Source organism: Perognathus longimembris, chromosome 26 (assembly GCF_023159225.1).
Source record: "Perognathus longimembris pacificus isolate PPM17 chromosome 26, ASM2315922v1, whole genome shotgun sequence".
Taxonomy (NCBI): Eukaryota; Metazoa; Chordata; class Mammalia; order Rodentia; family Heteromyidae; genus Perognathus; species Perognathus longimembris.
The window spans coordinates 9357480-9373255 of NC_063186.1; the positions used below are offsets into that span (position 1 = coordinate 9357480).

A 15776-nucleotide genomic window follows, 5' to 3' on the forward strand; every position below is an offset into this window, starting at 1 on the left:
TAGATGGAAACCAGGCACATGTTATAAATGATTAAAAGCATGAGAAAGACATTCAAATTTTGTTTTGCCTGGCAATCACTAGCAACATTGTATTTGAGGTTTCAGTTTCTCTGATAGTGAAATATATTTCCCCCGGCTCCCCCCAGTACATTTTGTGATCTTTAACAGTCTCTCCTTTGCATTGTTCTTTGTAGCCCTTATGTGTTCTTTGTTTTTGTGCAGGTCCTAGGGTTTGAAGTCAGGGGCTGGGCACTGTTCCTGAGCTTTTGTGCTCAAGGCTAGTGTACCACTACTTAAACAGCTCTACTTCCATCTCTTTTTGGTGATTAACTAGAAATAAGAGTCTCACAGGCCAGCTTCAAACCAAGATCCTCAGATCTCAGCCTCCCACGTAGCTAGGAATTACAGTCATGAACTATTAGCACTTGGCTAGATATCTCATTAGTCTCATTACTGATGATAATTCTGATCATATAGTTAAGTCTATCTGCCTGGTTTCTAAAGTACTATTACAGCTGGGTACCGGTGGCTCACACCTGTAATCTTAGCTACTCAGGGGGCTGAGACCTGAGGATTGCAGCTCAAAGCCAGCCTGGGCAGAAAAGTCCCTGTGAGACTCTTATCTCCAATGTGCCACCAGAAAATTGAAGGTGGAGCTATAGCTCAAAGTGGTAGAGCACTAACCTTGAACAAAAGAGCTCAGGCACAGTGCCCAGGCCCTGAGATCAAGCCCTACAACTGACAACAACAAAAAAGTATTATTATTATATTATCAGTAGATAATTTTGCAGGCTAACTCCATTAGTAGTGGTATTTATTAGATACCATGAAGATCCTATTTCTCCTCATATTTTCACACATTAGTGCCTATTGAGGATTCTTGCCTTAAATACTTATTCTCTGTCCAATATTTGACAGAGAGTACATTTTTTTTGTCACTACAGGGAACTCAATCCAGGGCCTTTAATATGCTAGATGATGAACCACACACCATACCTTTTTTTTTTTTTTTTTTTTTTTGCATTACTTACTTCTCTGATAGTTTTTGCGTTTTTGCTTCAGCTGGTCTCAGCCTCTGATCCTTGTACCTGCATCTTCTGCACATCTAGAATTACAAGTGTGTACCAGTACACCCATCTTGCTGTTCAAGACAGGTTCTCACTAACTTTTCCTCCATGCTGGCCTTGAATGAGACCCTACTGTCAGCTCCCCTTCTCACCCAGGTAGCTGGCATTACACATATGAGTTGCCACTCTGACACCAAGTAGTAATTTTTAAAATTCCAGCACTCATTTCTTTTTTATTATTATTAAATTTTATTGACAAGGTGTTGTGCAAAAGGGGTACAGTTACATAATAAGGCAGTGAGTACATTTCTTGTGATATCTTACACCCTCGTTTTTCTTTCCCTTCCCTAGATCAGGTAAGCATATATACAATATCCAGTGTACCAAAATCATATACAGGAACCATGTAGGGTATGCCAAAGGAACTTCACCTAGAACTTTAAATGTAACGTCAGCAATAGAATCCTCCTGTGTCTTTCTCTTGGAGTTATTTTTGCTTATCCTCGTCTTATATGATCATGCAGTACTCATTTCTTATTTATTAGCTGAAATTCTAGTGTAAGGAAGACCTACCTACATATCTATTCATACATACATATATGTATTTATATATTAATATATGTCATAGGTGTCTATAATACATATTAATATATAAGACATGAGTATAAATTCATGAATTGTTTTTAGTTATGAATTATAGTTAATCCATGGCTACCATGATTTATCTAGTTGAATGTCAATTTTACGAGGCAAGCATGCTTGCAACTAGGCCATATCCCCAGCCCATGAATATCAATTTTATTTCTGTTTCTTTCTTTTTTTTTTTTTTTTTTTTTTTTTGCCAGTCCTGGGGCTTGGACTCCGGCCTGAGTACTGTCCCTGGCTTCTTTTTGCTCAAGGCTACCACTCTGCCACTTGAGCCACAGCGCCACTTCTGGCCATTTTCTATATATGTGGTGCTGGGGAATTGAACCCAGGGCTTCAGGTATAAGAGGCAAGCACTCTTTGCCACTAGGCCATATCCCCAGCCCCTATTTCTGTTTATTTCTGTTGTCACTCAGGTTACAACCCAAAGTAATAGCTGGAGTATTTTGCACATGCTCATTTAGGGTCCCAGGTTTCTTTTTCACTTTTTTTTTTGGCCAGTCCTGGAGCTTGAACTCAGGGTCTGAGCACTGTCCCTGGGTTCTTTTTGCTCAAGGCTAGCACTCTACCACTTGAGTCACAATGCCACTTCTAGCCTTTTCTATCTATGTGGTGCTGAGGAATTGAACCCAGGGCTTCATGTATATGAGGCAAGGACTCTTACCACTAGGCCATATTCCCAGTCCAGGGTCCGAGGTTCCTTAAATCCCTTAGTATACATGACTTATCTTAAATGAAAGCCCAAGAAAACAATTCAGCCTTAATTCCCTAAGACATCGACTGTATATAACAAGTTAACTTTGAACCCTATTTGAAAAATAACTAAAATCAAAAAGGGCTGGAGTCATGGCTAACATAGTAGAGCCACCTCCCTGTCAGACACATGGCCTAGCAAACACACGGCCCTCAGTTCAAAACACCAGTTCCAGGCTGCGAATATGGCCTAGTGGCAAGAGCGCTTGCCTTCTACACATGAAGCTCTCCAGCACCACATATATGGAAAACAGCCAGAAGGGACGCTGTGGCTCAGGTGGCAGAGTGCTAGCCTTGAGCGGGAGAAGCCAGGGAGGGTGCTCAGGCCCTGAGTCCAAGCCCCAGGACTGGCCAAAAAAAAACCAACAACAACAACAAAAAAAAACCACCAGGGGCTGGGGATATAGCCTAGTGGCAAGAGTGCCTGCCTCGGATACACGAGGCCCTAGGTTCGATTCCCCAGCACCACATATACAGAAAACGGCCAGAAGCGGCGCTGTGGCTCAAGCGGCAGAGTGCTAGCCTTGAGCGGGAAGAAGCCAGGGACCGTGCTCAGGCCCTGAGTCCAAGGCCCAGGACTGGCAAAAAAAAAAAACAAAAAACAAAAAACAAAAAAAAACCCACCAGTTCCATCCCCCAAAGAGAACTAATTGGCTTAATACCTTTAAAGTATTTACATCATGTCCTGGCACATACATTTTATTATTATTGGTATTTCATCTCCACAATTAACAGTGTTCTTTGTCATCTTGATAGAGTTTACTATTGGTTTATTAAGCTTTAGGTAAAGCCTAAAGGCACCAGAAGCTCATGCCTTTAATCCTAGGTACTCTGGAAGCTGTGATCCAAAGGATCAAAGTTCAAAGATAGCCCAAGCAGGAAAGTTTATGACATTTCCATCTCAAAAATAACCAGCAAAAAGCTAAGGCTCTCATCAGTGGCTCATGCTTGTCACCCTAGCTACTCAGGAGGCTGAGATCTGAGGACTGCAGTTCAAAACCAGTGTGGTCAGCAAAGTCTATGAAACTCTCAAGTCCATGAGACTTAACCACTAAAAAACTTGAAGTGGAGCTGTAATTCAAGTGCTAGCCTTGAGCAAAAATGCTCAGGGACAGCATCCAGACCCTGAGTTCAAGCCCCAGGACTGGCACAAAAAAAAAGAAAGCCAAGCTGGAGGCATGGCTCAAGTGTTAGATAGAGTCTAACAAGCCAGCCAACCAAGCTTGAAGCTCTGGCTTCAAATCCTGGTATTGGGAGAGAAAAGATTCGATTTGTGACAGAAAATTGTAAATAGTAGTGCTTTAAAGCAAGCCTACAAGGGGCTGGGGATATGGCCTAGTGGCAAGAGTGCTTTCCTAGTATACATGAAGCCCTGGGTTCAATTCCCCAGCACCACATATAAGGAAAATGGCCAGAGGGGGCGCTGTGGCTCAAGTGGCAGAGTGGTAGCCTTGAGCAAAAAGAAGCCAGGGACAGTGCTCAGGCCCTGAGTCCAAGGCCCAGGACTGGCTAAATAAATAAATAAAAATAAAGCAAGCCTGAAGTTTAGCAGTGGAGGGTCAGTTGGACAAGGAGTTTCATGAAGTTGTCAGACAGGAGATGTAGGTGGGAAAGGATCAAAGTTTGAGGCCAACCTGGGCAGAAGTTTGGAAGACTTTTCCACTAATAAAGCTAGGTGTGATGGTTTACACCTGACATTTCAGCTGCAGGAGAAGTGTAAATAGGAGGATCAAGTTACCAGGTTGGCCTTAGGCAAAAAGTGGGAGATGCTATTCCAAAAATAAGCAAAAGGGATGGAAGCATGGCTCAGGTTACCTGCTTGGAAAGTGCAAGGCCCTGAGTTCAGTTCCCTATACCCCTAAAAGAAATTATTTGTAGCTCTTTAACTGATCTGCAGCTTTCAGATACCAATGTATCTTAAAGGTCTTTCCCATGTCAGTATGTATAGGTTTATGGCATACTTTATTTTTTTTTGAAGGGGGGAATGGCATTTATGTGGCTCACGCTTGCTAGGCAGGTGCTCTACTATTGAGCCATTCTGATATTGTTTACACTGTTTATTTTGAGATAGGGTTTTTCTTTTTGCTTGAGCCCCCATCCAGATTGTGATCCTTACTTTATGCTTTCCTATCTTAGCTAGTTGATGGGTGCACACCACCACACTTTGCTTACAGTATTGAGATGGAGTCAACAAACCATTTTGCTTGAGCTGACCTGAAACCACAGCCTTCTGGCCTCAACCTTTAAAATAGCTAGGATTGTTGATGTAAGCCAATCACCTAGCTTACTCCATCCATTTTAATGGCTGCATAGATGTTTATACTCAACTTTCTTTCTTTCTTTCCTTCCTCCCTCCCTTCCTTCCTTTCCTTTCTCTTTTTATGGGGGAGGGGTATTGTGCAGCTTGAACTCAGGGCCTGGGCATCCCTGCGCCCCTTTTGCTTAAGGCTAGTGCTCTACCACTTTGAGCCACAGCTGCACTCTCAGTTTTCTGGTGGTTAATTGCAGATAAGAGTCTCATAGACTTTCCTGCCTGGGCTGGCTTTGAACCAGGATCCTCAGATCTCAGCCTTCTGAATAGCAGCCTCCTGAGTAGCTAGGTAATCACTCCGACAGGATGAGCTATCAGCACCCAGCTGGACCAACATTCTTTAATTTATTCTTTTTTTTTGGCCAGTCCTGGGCCTTGGACTCAGGGCCTGAGCACTGTCCCTGGCTTCCTTTTGCTCAAGGCTAGCACTCTGCCACTTGAGCCACAGCGCCACTTCTGGCCGTTTTCTGTATATGTGGTGCTGGGGAATCAAACCCAGGGCCTCATGTATACTAGGCAAGCTCTCTTGCCACTAGGCCATATCCCCAGCCCTCTTTAATTTATTCTTCGAGACAATTTTTGTTAACCTTTTTTTGTTATGCCATGCAATATGTTAGCAATTATGGTGTATATACAATTACATCAGTATGCATTTGTATATATACAGTGATAGTGTCCTTATATATCCATATGTATTTCTTTGCATATGTTTCTTTCAGTGTGTATATACATGTACGTATGTTTAGAACACATTTCTAGAAGTGGAATTGGTTCTAGGCTAAAGGCAGCTAAAACTTAGAAATTTTGACAGAGACTGTCAAATTGTCCTCTTACAAGTTAAGATGACTGTGGATTATTGTAAAGCAAGATTGGGAAGACTGGCAAGAAATGATGTGCTTCCGACTAGACTAACAATAGACAATGGAGAAAGATAGGCAGATTCAAGAGAGGAAGTGGGAGGGAGAACAGATGGATTTGTTAATGAAGTAGACGTGAGTAGTGGAAGGGGAGTCCAGGATGAGTCAGGTGGACTGGTGACATCAGTTAGAGTTGCCATGTGAATGGAAGCCTGCTTGCTATAGCCAGACTGGATGACTTCATAGATACTTTGTAACGCTGACATTTTATAATTTTAGAACCTATGACAAAACCTTTATTTATAGATTCAGTGAGGTCCCTGTTGAATATTATGTCTTTTAAAAGTATCCTTTGATTTGATTGACGAACATGGAGACTTTGAGTCTATCACTAACCTGCAGATTTTTGTCTCATCTCTGCAATCCATTTGTTTTTTGCTATAAAACACAAGTCACATCTAACTGTAAGCCATTACCTTCCTCCACCAACTGCAGCCAGAGTGGTCTTTAGAAAACCCAGCCTGAAGCCAGGCACTAGTAGCTCATGCCTGTAATCATAGCTACTCAGGAGGCTGAGATCTGAGAATTGCAGTTCAAAACCAGCCCAGGCAGGAAAGTCTGTGAGACTCTTGTTGCCAGTTAATCACCAAAAAGCTGGAAATGGAGCTGTGGCTCAAGTGGTTGAGTGTTAGCCTTGAGCAAAAAACAGCTCAGGGACAGTGCCCAGGCTGTGAGTTCAAGCCCCAGGACCAGTGTATACACACACACACACACACACACACACACACACACACACACACACACACCTCCAGTTTCTTAATATGGTAGCAGAAGGGCTGTGCCAACTGCTGATCCACTCAAAGGGAACATTGTCAGCTGCTTCTGCCCAGTTCCGCCTTTTCAGTGGTCTGTTTAGAGGACTGTGGGAAGCAGAGAGTCTGCAGGTAAATAATCAGTGGAGTAAAAAGCCAAGTATTTATTCTCTACTGTACTTGGAGGACCTTCCTGCCACTCCCTGGCACTAGGATCGAGGGCTCTTTTTTTTTTCCCCTCCCAGGCAGGAAAGTCTGTGAGACTCTTATCTCCAGTTAACCACCAAGAAACCAGAAGTAGTGTTATAGCTCACAGTGGTAGAGCCTTGAGTAAAAAAGCTCAGAGATAGCACTCAGGCCCTGAGTTCAAATGCCAACTGATCTAAAAAAGCAAATAAATAAGGGCTGGGAATGTGGCTTAGTGGTAGAGTGCTTGTGTAGCATGCATGAAGCCCTGGGTTCGATTCCTGAGTACCACATATACAGAAAAAGCTGGAAGTGGTGCTGTGGCTCAAATGGTAGAGTGCTAGCCTTGAGCTGAAGAGCTCAGGGAGAGTGCTAAGGCCCTGAGTTCAAGCCCCACATTTGACACTCCCTCCTCCCCCAAAAAGAAAGAAGCCGGAAGTGGTGTTATGGCTCAAGTGGTAGAGCATTTGCTTTGAGCAAAAGAAGCTCAGGGACAGTGTCCAGGGCTCTGAGTTTAAGCCCTAGGACTGGAAAAAAAAAGGGGTGGGGGGAAGCACTTGTGACATAATAATGACTAAGTATTCTTTTTTTGTTTCTTTTCAGTTCCAATTCCTAACAGATTTAATAGACGAGTATCAGGTATGTGTTCTCTTTTATAACATACTGCTTTTAACCTATTTTAAGAAATAAAATTTAAGAAATTTTAAATGAAACTAAATTCATCTCTTAAGTAAGAAAGTAGTAGCATTATCAGTGTTATGGTGAAAGTAAAATTACTTGTGATTTCTTCATTCTGTTTTGATTTTAAGTTCTGAGTATGTCTGTACACAATTTATATTATACATAAAATCTTTGTGTTTGCATTTGTCATTAGTATTTATGTTTATAAATTTTCCTCTGGAAGCATTTTTTTGTGTTAATATTTTTATTTTTTTTGGCCAGTCCTGGGCCTTGAACTCAGGGCCTGAGCACTGTCCCTGGCTTCTTTTTGCTCAAGGCTAGCACTCTGCCACTTGAGCCACAGCGCCACTTCTGGCCGTTTTCTTTTTTTTTTTTTTTTTTTTTTTTTTTTTTGGCCAGTCCTGGGCCTTGGACTCAGGGCCTGAGCACTGTCCCTGGCTTCTTCCCGCTCAAGGCTAGCACTCTGCCACTTGAGCCACAGCGCCGCTTCTGGCCATTTTCTGTATATGTGGTGCTGGGGAATCAAACCTAGGGCCTCATGTATCCGAGGCAGGCACTCTTGCCACTAGGCTATATCCCCAGCCCCCTGGCCGTTTTCTGTATATGTGGTTCTGGGGAATCGAACCTCGGGCCTCATGTATACAAGGCAAGCACTCTTGCCACTAGGCTATATCCCCAGCCCTGTGTTAATATTTTTGATATTTTGAATTATGCTGCACTAGCTTCTCTCTTATGCCTTTTGGAGCCATTTGCAATGTTTGCTCAGTTATGGTGGTAGAACTGACATTCTCTGGTCAGACTGAATATCGCTTCAGCTTGTTCTATGTCTTGTTTTAGAGATCATCCAAGACAGGGCTGTCAGAAGTAAAGCAAATGCTTCTTTTGCACTAGGGCCTTTAAATAGATGATTAAGGGACTAGAGGCAGAGTTCAAGTAGTAAACACTAGCCTTGAGCAAAAAGATGATTAAAGACACTGGGTGCTGGTGGCTCATGATTGTAATCCTAGTTACTTAGGAGGCTGAGGTCTGAGGATCCCAGTTTGAAGCCAGACCTGGCAGCAAAGTCAATGAGACTCTTACTCCAATAAACTGCTCAGAAAAAGCTGAAATTGTCACTGTATTCAAGTGATAGAACTAGCCTTGAGCACAAAGAAGCTCTGGGACAGTGCCCAGACCCTGAGTTAAGCCCCAGGACTGGAGGGTGCCGGGGCGGGGGGGAGGTGATTAAAGCTAAATGAAACTAGAGAAGAATGGAGCTCTTAATGCATGCAGTAGGACCTTAAAGAAATAGCAAAATGTGAGGACACAGAAAGCAAGCTAGTTTTTGTTAGCCCCAGGAGACACCAAAACCAGCCAGTCTTTTTTTTTTTTTTTTGCCAGTCCTGGACCTTGGACTGAGGGCCTGAGCACTGTCCCTGGCTTCTTTTTGCTCAAGGCTAGCACTCTGCCACTTGAGCCACAGCGCCACTTCTGGCCATTTTCTATATATGTGGTGCTGGGGAATTGAACCCAGGGCTTCATATATGTGAGGCAAGCACTCTTGCCACTAGGCCATATTCCCAGTCCCTTGCCAGTTCTTTTATAGTGAACATCCAGCCCCAGAACTGTGAGAAAGTGAGTTTCTGATCTTTAAGTCAATGAATCCCTGGCTTTTTTTTTTTTTTTTTGGCAAGTCCTGGGCTTGGACTCGGCCTGAGCACTGTCCCTGGCTTGTTTTCTCAAGGCTAGCACTCTGCCACTTGAGCCACAGTGCCACTTCTGGCCATCTTCTATATATGTGGTGCTGGGGAATCAAACCCAGGGCTTCATGTATATGAGTCAAGCACTCTTGCCACTAGGCCATATTCCCAACCCTTCCTGGTATTTTGTATAGGCACCCCTAGCTGACTAATATAGATCAAGGCTGTGTCAACTGTCTATGGGGGCTGGCAGGATAGCGCAGGGCTTCAGGGCTGTGACCAGAATCTGTGCTCATTTATTTGTAGACATGAAAGAGTTTTCCCTTTCAAGAAAGTGTAATGATTCACACTTCTGCATAAAAATGTCTCCAAAGCACCAATTACATTTTGGAAGCAGCCAGGCACTGGGAGCTCATGCCTATAATCCTAGCTACTGAGATCTGAGGATCTAGGCCCAGGCAGGAAAGTCTGTGACACTTTTCTCTCCAAATGACCATGCCCCCCCCCCCCAAAAAAAAAAAAAGAAGAAAGAAAAAGCTGGAAGTTAGGAGTGGAACTGTGGCTCAAGTGGTAGAGCCCTAGCCTTGAGCACAAAAACCTCAGGGTCAGCAGGCCTGAGTTCGGTCCCCAGGACCAATGCGCGCACGTGCGCGCGCACACACACACACATACATTCACACACACCACACAAATGGGAAGAAGTTGTGTCAGATAATCCGTTGCCTTTTGTACAATATCACATTGCTCTCTAGTGACATCTGCTGGAGAAAAATGGCACCATAACATTCCTTAAACAAGGGACTATGGTGCTTGCTTAAATCTTCATTTTCTGTAGGTCTTCAGTATCTTAAGACAGTGTGATTGTTTTTCAGAAGATTTTTTTTTCAATTTTTGGAGTCAGACTCTCTCTTTGTAGCATAAGTTGTCCTGAACTCATGCTCCTCCTCCCTTAGCCTCGCAAGTTCTGTCATTATAGGTAAGTACCACCATGCCTGGATTTCTTGAGGCTTTATAGAGGATCATGTAGACTCTGGCCCTTCTTCGGGTAATGTCCGTAGAGACAAGCTCTTGAGGTACAGAATCACTGGGGCAAGAATCAAGTAAGACACTTAAAAAACAGATTTGAGGGCTGGGGATATGGCCTAGTGGCAAGAGTGCCTGCTTCATATACATGAGGCCCTGGGTTCGATTCCCCAGCACCACATATACAGAAAACGGCCAGAAGTGGCGCTGTGGCTCAAGTGGCAGAGTGCTAGCCTTGAGCAAAAAGAAGCCAGGGACAGTGCTCAGACCCTGAGTCCAAGCCCCAGGACTGGCCAAAAAAAAAAAAAACAACATATTTGAGGCTACAGGTGTAGCTTACTTGTCAAGTAAGCTAGCCTGTGTGAGGTTCAGGCTCCAACATGATAAAAAGAAAGGAAAGCAAATGAGGGAAGTAATTGGGACCAGGATCAAGAGGAAGTAGATAAGTTGGGTGGGAACAGAGGAGTAGGACAGAAGGAAGTGAGCAAGTTCAAAAAAGGTTAGGGGTAAAAGGACATTAGGCTAACTGCAAGAAAGTCTGTGGCAGGACAGGTTTACATTAGTGTGGGGTCTCTGTAACAGTCAAGGGGCTGGAGTTATAGTCCCATGCTCACACACTTGCCTTCATGTACAAGTTCCTGGGTTTGATCCCCAGCAGTGCAAACAACCAAGCAAGTAAAATACTCAAACTCAGAGAATTAGAGAGTAGAACGGTGGTTGCTAGGGGCAGGTGGGAGGGGAACTGGGGAGTGGCTGTTCAGCAAGTATAAAGTTTCAGTTATGCAAGAGGAACAATACTGTACTGTGTTAGGAAGTAATAAAGGTGGAGCTCATATTAAGTGTTATTACCATAAGTGAAAAAAAAGAATTAGAAAAGAGAAGTAAATTCAAAACCATTTTTGGAAGAGAATTAAGGCATAATATCTTTCCAAAAATACAAACTTTTTTTTTTTGAGTCACTGAGGTTTGGAATCAGGGCCTTGAGCTTGTCAGGTAGTCATTCTGCCACTGAGATATGCTTCTGGCTTTTAATAACTTTTTTTTTTTTTTTGGCCAGTCCTGGGGCTTGGACTCAGGTCCTGAGCACTGTCCCTGGCTTCATTTTGCTCAAGGATAGCACTCTGCCACTTGAGCCACAGTGCCACTTCTGGCCGTTTTCTGTATATGTGATGCTGGGGAATCGAACCCAGGGCTTCATGTATGTAAGGCAAGCACTCTTGCCACTAGGCCATATTCCCAGCCCTAATAACTTTTTTTAAGATATGGTCTCACAAGATACAGTCCAGGGTAGTCTCAGTCTCATGATCCTCTGACTTCAGCCACCACACATGACTTCATGTTAATAATCTTAATAAAAATAACTAATTTCATTGGGGGGGGGGCGGTACTAGATATCAAACCCAAGATCTTTTTTTTTTTTTTTGCCTGTCCTGTGGCGCAGTCCCTGAGATTCTTTTGCTCAAGGCTAGCCCTCTACCACTGGAGTCACTTGGGTGCCACTTCTGCCTTTTTCTCTGTATGTGGTACTGAGGAATCAAACCCAAGGCTTCATGCATGCTAGGCAAGCACTCTACCACTAAGCCACCTTCCCAGCACCCCCCCCTTTTTTTTGGTAGGTTTGGGGGGGCTTGAACTCATCAGGACCTGGGTGCTGTCCCTAAGCTTTTTTCTACTCAAGGCTAGTGCTCTACCACTTTGAGCCACAACTCTACTTCTGGTTGTCTGGTGGCTAATTGGAGACAAAAATGTCATGGAATTTCCTTCCCAGGCTGACTTTAACCGCGATCCTCATATCTCAGCCTACTGAGTAGTTAGGATTATATGTGTGAGCCACCAGCACCCAGCTCAAACCCAACATACTAAGCAAGTACTACCGAACTTCCTCACCCAGCCCCTACTATGTTTGTTTAAATTATAGTGCTCTATCCGAAGACTTGAAGACTATTATCGTTTGCTACTTTAGTTATATTACTATCTAAGCATATTAAAAATGAGCTAAATCCCAGATATCTATCAAAACTGGAGGAAAAGCACCTCTAGCCCAAGATAAAGTGTCATTATTAGCAAAATGATTATCAGTCTCATAAAAGGAAAATGCATTTACTTCCTTTTTTTCCTAAAATCACACATTTGATAAATTCATGTTTTTCTCATTTTTTTCCCTCTTTACTTTTTAGTCTGTGCAGAGACCTATAATCCTGATGATGAAGAAGAAGATACTGATCCAAGGGTAAGACCTAAAGCAAAAGTGCTATGTGCAATTGTGGGACATGAGAATTACTGTATTTTCCATTGGCTTCCTCCCTCTACATATTTAGGTATTGTACTGACAGTTAAAGTAACTATGAATGAATGTTTCCCTAAGATGCCATTTATTTTTTGTTGTTTTTGGCTGTGGGCCACTGTCCCTGAGCCTCTTTGTGCTCAAGGCTAGCACTCTACCACTTTGAACCACAGCTCCACTTCTGGTTTTTGAGTGGTTAATTGGAATAAGAGTCTCACAGGGACTTTTCTGCCTGGGCTGGCTTCAAACCTGCAATCCTCAGATCTCAGCCTCCTGAGTAGCTAGGATGACAGGCTTGAGCCACTGGCACTCGGCATAAGATGCCATTTTTTTTTTAAATCTTGAGGGTATGAAACTGCAGAAGCCTTAAACATAGTCGAGCCAACTGACACAGCAATTACCTAAAGGAAAATCTTGCCCTAATGAACAGTTGGGTCCTTTCCAAGGATGTACAAATGGAGATCATTGCCATGTTATAACAGTGAAAAATGGAAACAACCTAAAATGACCCTAAATAAGGGATTCCCATGGGCTAAAGTTTGTTATACTGAAACCAAGAGAACCTGTAGCCATTGAAAATGCTCATAGCTGGCCACTGATAGCTCACGCCTATAATCCTAGCTACTCTGGAGGCTGAAATCTGAGGATCTGGCTATTTGGTGTTTAATTGGAGATGGCTCTCACAGACTTTCCTGCCTGGGCTGGCTTCAAACCACAATCCAGGCTGGGGATATGACCTAGTGGCAAGAGTGCTTGCCTCGTATACATGTGGCCCTGGGTTCAATTCCCCAGCACCACATATACAGAAAATGGCCAGAAGGGGCGCTGTGGCTCAAGTGGCAGAGTGCTAGCCTTGAGCAAAAAGAAGCCAGGGACAGTGCCCAGGCCCTGAGTCCAAGCCCCAGGACTGGCCAAAAAACAACAACACAATCCTCAGACCTCATCCTTCTGCATAGCTAGGATTACAGGCATGAGCTACCAGCACCCAGCTCTGATTATCTCCTTTTAAATATTGTTTTCTACCCCATAGACTTTTCCAGCTTACTTCACGGCAGCTCCATGGTTAAGTTGCATGGACCCATAATTTTGGGATCACCCTGAACTCACTTAAGTTTTCAAATCCTCATTCAAGTTTCTAATAAATGTAATGGGCCCTGTCCTCGAAATATTTCCAGAAATCTGTATTTCTCAACATCTTCATGGTGCCATCTGGACCTGAGATGATCCGCATAGCTTCCTGCTTTTCTTTAGTCTGTTTTTTCATTTAGCAGCCATGTGTTCCTTTTAAAAACAACAGCCAGACCAGGCTAACTCACACGTGAGATTCAAGGATTGCGGTTCAAATCCAGCCTATCAGGAAAGTTCAAAATACTTTTTTTTTTTTTTGCCAGTCCTGGGGCTTGAACTGCCTGAGCTCCACTTGAGCCACAGCACCACTTTCGGCTCTTTCTGTTTATGTGGTACTGAGGAATCGAACCCAGGGCTTCATGCATGCTAGGCAAGCACTCTACCACTAAGCCACATTCCCAGCCTGTGAAACTCCTTATCTCCAGCTAACCACAAAAAATCTGGGAAGTAGAGCTGTGGCCCAAGTGGTAGATTACTAGCTTTGAGTACAAAAGCTCAGGAACAGGGCCTAGGCCATGAGTTCAAGCCCCAGGACAGGCAGGAAAAAAAAAACACAAAAAAAAAATAGCAGACAAATCTTTTCTGTAATCATTAGTGTAAAATATCCCCCATAATTGCTAGAAGAAAATTCCAGATCTTCTTTCACCTACAGTATGCTCCGTGATTTGCGCATGTCTGAGATGGGGGCCTCAAACTTGGTATCTGACACTTTCACTTTTTGGCTGGCCACACCACCACCTGCGCTACACATCCAGCCCATCCAGCTCATTCAGAATCAGTCACATCTATCTCCTTGTTACTCACTCTCCCACCAGAAAGCCTCGCTTTCACTTGCTCTTCCCACAGAGATCTGATCTACGTGACTCCCTCCCTCAGGTTGTACTCATTTCCTTGGGATCGTAATGAGGCCTCACCTGGCTACACACACACACACACACACTCACACACACACACACACACACACACACACTCAGAGTTCCTATCAATGTGAGGATCAGCCTTTCTACCTACCATCATGTGCTTATCAAATGGGGAAGCAGAGGGGCTGGGGATATGGCCTAGTGGCAAGAGTGCTTGCCTTGCATAATGAGGCCCTGGGTTCGATTCCCCAGCACCACATATACAGAAAATGGCCAGAAGTGGCGCTGTGGCTCAAGTGGCAGAGTGCTAGCCTTGAGCAAGAAGAAGCCAGGGACGGTGCTTAGGCCCTGAGTCCAAGCCCCAGGACTGGCCAAAAAAAAACAACAACAAATGGGGATACAGGTATTTTTGTCTGTGTGTCCACTGCTGTATCCCTAGAGTGGAGCTAGTACTTGGTACTGAATGGGTGTCAGTGTTTGTTGAATGAACAGTTTATAACCCTCCACCTTATAGATGAGGACTTGGGGGCTTCCTCCGGATAACAGATGTGCTGCCAACCATGTAGCCAGTAGGTGGCTCTTGACGCCTCTTATCATTTTGCCTCTACACATTCACGATGGTATTTATATAGCATTAAAGCTAGAGGGCTGGGATGTAGCTCAGTGGCAAAGCACTTGCCTAGCAAGTACAATGTCCTGGGTTCGATCTCCACTACCAAAAAAAAACAAAAAAAATAACAAAAGGAAAGACCAAATATTAAAATATAAAAAGCTATAGGAAACAGGCTCTTAATTTTTTTTTTTAATTTTCAGGAGAAAGAAATAGTCTATCTCTTTTTAAAATGGATGATTTTTAAGAGGAATAAATTTTCCCTGACTTTGTTTGGATTGACAGGTGGTTCATCCTAAAACTGATGAGCAAAGATGCAGACTTCAGGAAGCTTGCAAAGATATCCTCCTTTTCAAAAACCTTGATCAGGTAACTGGGTTTAGAGAATATTTTTGTCATAATGGTCTCTTAGGTTTTTGTTTTTTTTTTCTATTTGTTGTTTAAATGGTTTCTCAGTACCTTAGCCACAGTTACAGGAGGCATGAAGCCTTAAGTTAATTAACAAATATGTTTAAGGTGTTGATCTCTATCATCTGGATATGACTTTTCACATACTTCAATTTGCTTTGGCATTTATTCCGAGAGAATGCTACTAATTTGGCAACCATGTGGTTTAGTCATGCTGCCAGGAAATGCTCAGGTTTGCATGACTGGGTGTAATTTGGAAGATCTGACTTTAGACTGCTATGTAATTCTTATTACCCCACCGGAAGTATGTGATTGCATCTCATACCTCATGTATGGGACATTGATGTATGTCGGGGCTTCTCAGTATATACCTGAGATATGGGGGGAGGGGGGCTTCTTGCAAGTAATATGTATCTCTGCTATTGACAGTAGAACCAGTAGCCTAGCCTAGCCTCCTCTTTGTGGTGAGAAT

The 15776-nt window shown here is 43.4% G+C and overlaps 1 protein-coding gene across 1 annotated transcript in view; it reads left to right on the forward strand.

Moving 5' to 3' along the window:
* Positions 1 to 15776, forward strand: part of Prkar2a (protein kinase cAMP-dependent type II regulatory subunit alpha) — a 30907-nt gene that overhangs the window by 6314 nt on the left and 8817 nt on the right. The window contains exons 2-4 of the mRNA XM_048334848.1: positions 7235 to 7270; positions 12192 to 12244; positions 15182 to 15265. Of these exons, the coding sequence (XP_048190805.1) occupies positions 7235 to 7270; positions 12192 to 12244; positions 15182 to 15265 (173 nt within the window). The remainder of the gene's footprint in view (positions 1 to 7234; positions 7271 to 12191; positions 12245 to 15181; positions 15266 to 15776) is intronic.